Source organism: Ruditapes philippinarum, unplaced genomic scaffold (genome assembly GCF_026571515.1).
Source record: "Ruditapes philippinarum isolate M1 unplaced genomic scaffold, ASM2657151v2 ctg1549_1_1_1_1, whole genome shotgun sequence".
Taxonomy (NCBI): domain Eukaryota; kingdom Metazoa; phylum Mollusca; class Bivalvia; order Venerida; family Veneridae; genus Ruditapes; species Ruditapes philippinarum.
The window spans coordinates 64,310-73,813 of NW_026859798.1; the positions used below are offsets into that span (position 1 = coordinate 64,310).

At 31.1% G+C, this 9,504-nt stretch overlaps 2 protein-coding genes across 2 annotated transcripts; both read left to right on the top strand.

Annotated features, from left to right (window-relative positions):
* LOC132757948 (purpurin-like) lies at positions 1–2,985 on the top strand. Its single transcript, XM_060749448.1, has 4 exons — positions 1–418; positions 1,387–1,510; positions 2,077–2,236; positions 2,766–2,985. Exons 2-4 carry the CDS (start codon positions 1,501–1,503, stop codon positions 2,977–2,979), a joined length of 384 nt encoding a protein of 127 aa, XP_060605431.1. The 5' UTR covers positions 1–418; positions 1,387–1,500; the 3' UTR covers positions 2,980–2,985.
* Positions 2,986–4,862: 1,877 nt separating this feature from the next.
* Positions 4,863–9,504, top strand: LOC132757950 (tubulin polyglutamylase complex subunit 1-like). The gene is made up of 8 exons (XM_060749450.1): positions 4,863–5,083; positions 5,349–5,439; positions 5,972–6,102; positions 6,642–6,705; positions 7,226–7,341; positions 7,596–7,789; positions 8,877–8,960; positions 9,475–9,504. The coding sequence occupies exons 1-8, from the start codon at positions 5,017–5,019 to the stop codon at positions 9,490–9,492; spliced, it is 765 nt and encodes a 254-aa protein (XP_060605433.1). The 5' UTR covers positions 4,863–5,016; the 3' UTR covers positions 9,493–9,504.

Below are 9,504 nucleotides of genomic sequence, written 5' to 3' on the forward strand. Positions count from 1 at the left end.
CATGATCGTCATATGATAATATATGATTATATTTGTTTATGCAGACACCGTGTTGTCTATAAAGTGAATATTATCTTATATTAACTCACAAAATTCATGTATATATGTCTGAAATATTAGAAAATAAATCGTTTATCATTTAAAATCTACGTAATAGAAACGGATAATTATAAAGTTACAGTTATTTAATGCGAATGATTTATAAGATATTGGACTATTTTCTCATGTGTTACATAACTCATTAGCATGAAGTGTTTGTGGGTAATTGGCCTTGTGTTTTGTGTCTTGCAATTGTCGTCTGCTCGTAGCGTGAACAGAAAGGGGCACGTGGAGGAAGGAAGCAAGTCGTCACAGAAACATTCTTGTCGTCTGTTAGAGCTACCCCTGCAGGAAAATCTTGACTTGAAAAGATTTGAAGGTACGATAATTATTAACCGCAAAAATTAGAGTTAAAATGTGTGACTAAATCGACAAAGTCTAAATCCTTATTTGAAATACAAATAAATATTTGAAAATCTTTAGAAACTGGACTTGTAAATATTTGAAAATCTTTAGAATCTGAAGTAAATATTTGAAAATCTTTAGAAACTGGTCTTGTAAATATTTGAAAATCTTTAGAAACTTGCCTTGTAAATATTTGAAAATCTTTAGAATCTGAACTTGTAAATATTTGAAAATCTTTAGAAACTGGTCTTGTAAATATTTGAAAGTCTTTAGAAACTGATCTTGTAAATATTTGAAAATCTTTAGAAACTGGTCTTGTAAATATTTGAAAATCTTTAGAAACTGGACTTGTAAACATTTAAAAATCTTCAGAAACTGGACTTGTAAATAACGTTGTTGTTAATATTATTATTTTTATTGCAAAAGTAGTTTAGTTTATGCTACTCTCCGGCTGGCAAAGTATTGTCACTTACTTCTTTTTTTCCCGTATTTACCTCATATTGACTTGTGAAAAATACAAGGGAGATAACACTAATTACAATGGTATCAAAAGCTTTTTTAAGTTATCTTTCTTAGCCTTTCATACCCATGTAAAACTAATTGTAATAACACTAAGATATCCGTCTAGATAAAGGTAAATCGATTGTTTAAATGGCTCAATATATAGTTATTTCATGGGTGTTTGTGGAACAGTCAAAACTTTTGCCCCGAGGTATCAGGAATGATATTTGGAACTGTTGCCGAGGCCGATGGACTCCAGTAATGACTATTTCACAAACACCCATTAAATTACAGTTTTATTACCTTATACTTTGCAATCAAGCTATATTGTTTTGATTTTAAAAATAAAAATGGTTGATGTGTTTGTTGTTGTGGTTGTTGTTGTTGTTTTCTTCATTTGTTGGTTTTTGCTATGTTTTCACTTTAAATTCAAACTTTCAGGGAAATGGTACGGTACTTTCAAAACTGGTATAGGGGATTCTCTACTGTCGTACTTCACAGAAATTTACGACACACGTGTTAGTTTTTAAAATCAACACCGAGGGTGGTTTTGATATGAATGCAGGTAAGCTCTACTTTCCCTCTATTGATTCAAAAATATTATTTAAAGGCCCATTATGCCTCAGAAATGATATCATATTTATTTTTTGTACCTTGATAACAGTTTCCAAACAAAAAGTTAGTATTTTGTATGGTGGTTGCATTATGAACTTATAGTGTCATCAAAGAATTGTAAGAAAGGACCAACATAACTTGTCCCGTAATAGGAAACGCAGCTTCCCATATATAGTTTATTTATTCTTTTATTCGAATTAGACATATTCTGTAAGAATTTCATAGATTTCAATTCAGTTCTGTGCTTTATATATTTTACTCAAGGATGAGCATAGTATATCTTTAAAATACCCATAAAAATACATACATGTATACATGTAGGTAATACATATTATTTAATTAGTCCGCGACAAGGTTGGCTCTTTAGTAAATACTATACTTAAAATTTTATAACTGACATATTTCTCGTTAACATACTGAATCTTATCAACTTATATTATTATGTTTTTAATAATCCAGGCCAGCTATTGTTTACATACGAAAAAGTTGTTAAGTGAATTATCATATTTGTTATAGTCGGGTCAAAATTCTACGGTGGCTGGTGTCCGAAGGGTAGAGGTAAGGCAGTAATTCCGGACAAAGATTACCCGGAGAGAATGACCATGTTCTTTGATACAACTATAGGTAGAAAAATAGGCATGAAACCCGGATGGATATTACGAACTGATTATACCAAGTAAGGCAGATTATTATATTATTAGATAAATAATTTAATATAAACGATATGCAGTCGATAATCCCTGAATTTAGAAATTGGAAAAAAATTCATTGTTAACGACATGTTGTACATTTTTTGTATTTAAAGAGGTATATGGGTAATAAGAATATTGAATTTCTATTGTCATTATTTGAATCTTTTTTGTATTTTTTTATTATTTTGAATTGAGGTTAGAATTACACGCTAGATAAAATGCGTGAAAACCATGTTTAATTGGAGTACAGATAGCCACTGTTTTCAAACGGTTGCTTTATTTTCAGAATAAAAAAACTGCTTTGATCTAAATTCACCGATATGGTTAACTGCTATTAAAGCTTAACCTAATATAAGACAGTCGTCTCTCAACCATTTGTTTTGGATGTAATCGGAGCAGATGGATATCCAATGTATAAGTTATGTTTGAAAATAATAATTCCATCAGCATCTTTTATTTCTGAAAAAATATCATGCTTATTTTTCATATTTTTCTTTTTTTTTTTATTAACAGCTACGCAATAATCTATTCATGTTGGAAAATACAGTCAAACGGACAATGTGATCCTGCAAATGCATATGCAGCTGTCATTCAACGAAGTACGAAACCATTGCCGCCAAATAAACAAGCGGAAGTGGAAAATGCCTTAAAATCGGCATGCGTGGACATCCGGAAGTTGACGCCTGTAAATCATTACGGATACTGTACAGGACATGATGGACTGTAAAATTTATGAAAATGCGCGTTAATCAAATATTTAGATTAGAAAGCACATATTTGTTCATTACAGAAATATTAAATTTTACACTCATAACATTTTTCTTCACTTTGTTATTCAGATATTTTCCAGCCAGTAAAACATTGGCTTGAACTCTGGATTTACTTTTACTTTTTTTAAACTTAAACGACAAAAGTATCAGATGAGGCAAAAATATGTTTTTCTGTTCTCTTTAGAAAATAAAAATTAAAATTAATTCTGCAAATGTGTTCAGTCTTACCTGATGCACTTTCTTCTTATCATAAAGCATCGATTTAAGTATTAATGATGCTAATTAATAAACAACATTGAAAGCTGGGGAACGGAAACAGAATTTTATCTTTGACGATACCATCAAACGCTTGCCAAAGGGAAGCCGTGCCTAGTAGTTTTTGCAGTGGTGTCTGTTTCTTCAGCCAGGGGTCGTGGGCCACGAGCCTATATCCCAACATATGCCACCAGTAATGGTAAGTTCCAGGAAGCTGACCCACCCGAGAGTTGTTCAAATTAACTGAAATATTTTTTTCACAAGCGTGCTAAAATGAAAAACAAAAAATATTATTTTTATCAATTTGCAAGTTATTTCACACTATGCTAATCCTAAAGGGCATTGTCGTCAATTTTACTTACTAAAATGAGACTCACAAATCGTTTGTTGACGAAGGGATTTTGACTGATTAATTTCACGCATTTGTTTGTGCCATGAGCCACACGTTATTTGGTCCAATGAAAACAACAAAATACATTTCTTTAGAATTAAATTTTCAAACCTATTGCAGAAAATATAGATTTATAATGTCACTTATATCATTTTCAATGTAAATTTGATAACCGACAGAGCCTTTTATCTGGCTTGTTGAAGATCAGTGGTTCTAAACATCAGAAACACCAAGACTTCCTCTGCCAGTGTTCAATTATCCTAGCTATAGGACTGACCTGCTCCTTATCGCATACACGTGCAACTTTTGCGACTCTGTAATAAATGGTATGGCACGGCCGTGCATATATTTTGACATGACGTCATTAGCGATACACAGGCGTGCAAGATTCTATTTACATGCATTGCATAATAAAAATACAGACTGTTTAAAGTGCAAAAGAATAATTTTTCATTGAGGCGCTAACACTTATTTTAGCAAATATTTACACTATGTTTGTATAATGCAAATCAAAATGTATGCACGGCCGTGCAATATAGCCTTTTTACCCAGCCGCAAAACCGTTACGGGTGTGTGATAAATAATTTTATTCAACTCGTTCAATAAATTCAGTATTGAACCTTTAAGGACCGGGCCGAGACATTTGTTGAATAAATTAAAAACAGTTTATAAATTGAAATGCAGGAGAAAGAAGCACTAAACCAATAAATTAAAAATGGGTTGAAAAATAATGAAAAATATGGATTGTAACTAATGTAAGAAGCGTTTTATAGAAACAAGTACAAAGAAAGACACTGTGCACGTGTCAGGTTACTCGGCTAAATTTAGATTAAATTTTTTCCGAAAAGAAATACGGGCTGCAGTATACATGTATACATGCGTCTCTGTCACTTTCTATATACAATAATCACATTTGAGCTTTATTTGAAATAAAATTGGACGAGGTCCTTATCTAAAAGTTTTGCTTTTTTATCTGTGATTCAAATATACCAAATATAAGGCCCGGTCCTAACTAATACAAAATATACTATATATTTCATGCTTATGCCAACTTTTTTGATGTGAAATGTTACAGAGAAGCGCTTGCTTAAAACGTTTTTTTTTTTGTTTTTTTTTTGTTTTTGTTTTTTTTTCTACTAATACTGGACTACTGTCGTAATTTCATAGTTGTTACATGTGCACATCTTTAAAAAGTTTCCTGATAATCTTCGGATTAATGAAGTAGACATGCGACATGCAATCTTAACATTTAACACCATTTTCGTTTAAAAGTCTTTTTCGCTCTTTACGTTTAACATCGGGTATTCTCGGTATTTTCCGTATTATTTACCATACCGACAAAAATAAAATGACAGACAGGAAAAAGATAAATTCTTCAGAAGAAATTCCGAAAGAGTCTGACAGGCAGTTTCTCGGTAAGAAATTAATTTCAATGTTTTTTTAATATGTGGCAAAAATATTTATAAATGCTGTATCGATACTGTTGAATAAATCGGTTGTTTCCCTAAACACTGATTCGCCCACAAAACATTCGCCCCCTTAAAATCAGCTAAGAGATTCATCAGGAACGGATTGTGTATCAAGTCCTTTTTTCTCTTTTTAGTATATAGACCTAACTACTATACCTAACTGAGCTATTAAAAGCACAGTGTAGATCAATCTAATTTCTTTTTTTTCCAGAGAGGACTACTGTAGGAATTTTGATGAGAGATGTGTTGGGGAAAATCATTGCAAATAGACCAGAGGATCCGATGGCTTTTCTTGCTGACTAGTAAGTTAAATGTAATAAACAGCCACTAAGGATTGTTTACTGCATGATAATATTTCAAACTGTATTCTTGCATAAAATTGTACATGTACCAAAAGGCAAAGCAGATATTTAGTAGATCTATTTTACATTTATGATTTCAACAGTTCAAGTATGAATTTTTGAACTTTTATTTAATGGTCTCTGACTTAATAAATCACACCCAATTTATTCCCTTTGAGGTATTGCTTTGAAATTTTAAATACTCTTTAGTGACCATCATCCACACTTCATGACAAGAGGACATAACTCAATTGATCATACATTTTGACAAAATTATGCCCCTTTTTTATTTAGAATTAAAGTTAAGTTTTTGTACCACCCTAGCTATAAAAAATTGTATTTCCTATACCTTTTGAGGTATAATCTTAACCTAACCACTCATTATAGTTTATAACATTATTTTGTTTAATATCTTTCTATTTAGCTTTGGCATAAGTCTAGTTCATCATGCCAGTCAGATATTAAATTATAGTTATCATTATTTCTGTTGTAGTTTTGGCTCAATTGAAGACAACACAAGTCTAGTTCAACGTGCCAATCAGATATTAAAGATGACTCACTACAGTAGACCCTTGTTTGAATCAAATGTCAGAAGTGCCTATGATATACTTGCAAGTCATAAAGGTAAAATTTCAGGAGAAAAACTCACTACATATTCTCAGCATAAACTTATTAAAACTAAGTCAGTTTTGCAATTGCAAGCAGAAACCATGATGATTGTTTCAAAGTATTGCATATTTCTATTGCTTTGAATCATTGAATTACCTTTAATATGGATAACATCATGTTGTTTTGATTGACAGGTGAGTTGTGGGTAAATTAAGGTTCTTGGTGCTTGCCATTGTGAATTAAATTTAAATGATTTGAACAGTTTTTATGATACTGAATTATAACCATTATCTGGCAGTAAATGTATCAGGTTTTTATTGGATAATACATGTATCTAGAACTTAAATGTTACATGGGTTTTGTTATGCCAAGCAAATTGATGTAAAATCCATGAGAACTTTGGTTACACAAGTACTTGTACAAATTACAAATTTTTCTTTTGTTATTCTATATTTATGCATGTAATATAAGCATTAATACAGTGTATAATTATACATGTATATGTAATACTTTATGTTATATAATTTAATAGAATACATATATTTGTTTTACAGTGAGTAAGAAAGTATATGGTGTGAATGGTATAATATATGCAGATTTACTGCTGGCACTATGCAGGTAATTGTCATCTGTCCTCCCTAGTCCTATCAATTTTCATCTCAAAATACTGTCTTAAATTTATCTCCCTTAAGTAAAATTTCTCTATGACAACTGATCTGGGACATTTGGTGTATTTGTTATTTGTCTCTTACAGCTGATTCAAAATCATGTTGAGTAATAGTCAGTCGCTTGCTTTGAAATTGGTAATTACTGGTCAGTTATCTAGGAAAGTCAGTTTGGTTGACAGACGACCGAGATAACCATTGTGTAATGAACCATTAGTAAATTGAAACCATAATTTAACAGTACATATATAGTGTTTATATCATGACAATATTTACTTGTAATATAATAAATTTTTATAATATTTGTTTCAAGAAATATATGCACTGTTTAAACTGTATATTGTATTGAAAGGAACTGATGTCATATGTAAATCATTATTCACTGATTACACCCACTTGATCAATGGCTACATATATGCAGGTACGTATATTAACATACGTACCTGATATATGTAAATACTGTGTATTTTCAGGAATTTACCAGATGCTGTTGTGACTAAATTATTACAAAAGATAGAATGTTCAAACCATGAAGCTGTTCATTATGATGTGTTTAAATCTGGAGTGTTTGCTTGTTGTGTCCTTCAAGGTATCACTGTTTTGTTTTTATTATATACAAGTTTTATGTTCTCCAATGAATATACAGTACTAGTGTTAAATGAAGAACTAATTGTCATGAGTCCAGCTCAATCAAACTGATGGTCCTTAGGTTGACAGACACCATAAACTTACTGAAATACTTAAATTGAAACAACACAGAATTGTTTATCAAACAAATAATAAAAGCTAAAGGCCGCTTTAATAAAGTCATGTCAAATACTATTTTATAATATTCTGTTTCAGATTATGTAAAACTTGCCGAACAACTATTCCAGTGCTTGGACATTCAGAAAACTGGGAAAGCAAATAAATCATTATGTGATATAGTAGTAGAACAATTACATACAGCTCTTGGAAGCTCTAGAACTGATGCTAGAAGAATATTAGAGAGTGGTTATAATCTAGGTGTTGACGGATTATACTTGGCCCTAGAAAGGGTAATGTAGTTGTATTTTAAATGATTGAAATACAGTACAACTTCGAAAGGGCAATATCCCGTAGGAAACAAAGATTTTGATTTTTGCAAAGAGGTATTGCTCTAGAGGAGTTAAATTGTTTACTTAGTTTTAATTCGGGAGCAATAGGTGCTGTGGTTGTTGTAAAGAAGTTATTGCTCCACAGAGGGCCGTTCTGTAGAGATAACACTGTATTCATAAGTATTGAACGATATATAGCCCTATTGTGGCTATTATGAATTTGGCAAGTCTTGTCAAAATTTCTTTAGTCACATACCCATGCTACTTGTGCAACTCTGTAAAAATAGTATTGCATGTGTCACAGGGTGAGAAAAATGTGCAGCCTGGCCGGGACTCGAACCTAGGACCCTCGGAATATCATACCGCGGCTCTGCCGACTGAGCTATCCGGCTGCTTACACATCTTCTACCCTAAATAGTGAACAGTTATTAACCGTGACACATGGGTGTGTATATATTTTGATATGTCATTTGCTTCATACAAACATAGTGTAAGGACGCGCCAAATTTTAGCATTTACACTATAGGCGCATTATTGAAAAATGATTATTTTTCATTTTAAACACTCTTTTTTTGGGTATGTGATAAAAAGAATATTAAATTTGTTTAGGTTCATTACTGATTTTATTGAACTTGTTAAATAAGATAATAGGCTTGCATAATATAATTTATTTCAACTCACTCAATAAATTCAGTATTGACCTTTCACTCATTCAATATCCTCTATATATTTAATAACTTATTTAGATGTTGATCAAAGTGTTCTACTGCTCCTTGTGATTTCTTCTGAATGTGATGAAATAAGAAAAAAAAGTTCATTATACAAAAATCAGCCAGACACGTTTTTGATTAACAATACGTGACACCAATACACCAGAAAGTATAAAAACATGATATTGATTAATATAAAACTTCATACTTTTCGATCATAACTAATTATGATTATGATTTTCAAAACAATATTGCAATAAAAATTACTATTGTTTCATAACAAATAAATCTTACCTTATTTTAACAGTAACTAACAGTTAATGTAATTCACATTTCAGGCAATGTCAAGAAGCCAGCGTAATGCTTCTCTACAAACTTGTGATCAATTTGTTACAGAAATCTGTGATGCTTTTTTATGTAAAGTAAGTTATTTATATATTAAATGTGCATGCCTCCAAAATAGCCAACTATCTCAAGAAAATAAGACTTGAGTAAAATGTTCTAAGGTTTTAAGAGAGCTAAAAAGATTCAAGATTTAACCATAAATTTACATGTTTTGTGTGATTAATGACTGATTTTGCAGTATTTTTTTCACCATATTTTTACTGTGTGACTAACACAGTAGGGGGTATTTTTGCTTATTTTGACCCCTTTTTTGTAATTTAGAGTTTAGAGCAACTTTGTATTAAATTTTATACAGCTTATATAAATCATAAAATACTATGCACATATTTTTTCACCAGTAAGTTATGTTAAGGTTGTTTTTGGGAGTTTTTATATAAACAAATAGGCAGAATTAAAACTGTTCAATAGAATTTCTTTACACTTGGCATGTTGTAAGAATATGATAACAGAAATATCTTAAAGTTACAATATCTGTATTATGGTTTGTTTGCATTGTAAGACATGATATTATTGTTGTATATTATGTTTCAGGTAAAGAAATTCAGCTGATGAAAATAAAAA

Bases quoted from the DNA above. Each gene is read 5' to 3' on its own strand.
- LOC132757948 (XM_060749448.1), top strand. The intron at 2,237-2,765 runs GTAAGGCAGATT...TTTTATTAACAG, and splicing joins TTACGAACTGATTATACCAA to CTACGCAATAATCTATTCAT.
- LOC132757950 (XM_060749450.1), top strand. From the start codon at position 5,017: ATGACAGACAGGAAAAAGATAAATTCTTCAGAAGAAATTCCGAAAGAG. The intron at 5,084-5,348 runs GTAAGAAATTAA...TTTTTTTTCCAG, and splicing joins GTCTGACAGGCAGTTTCTCG to AGAGGACTACTGTAGGAATT. The intron at 7,342-7,595 runs GTATCACTGTTT...ATTCTGTTTCAG, and splicing joins TGCTTGTTGTGTCCTTCAAG to ATTATGTAAAACTTGCCGAA.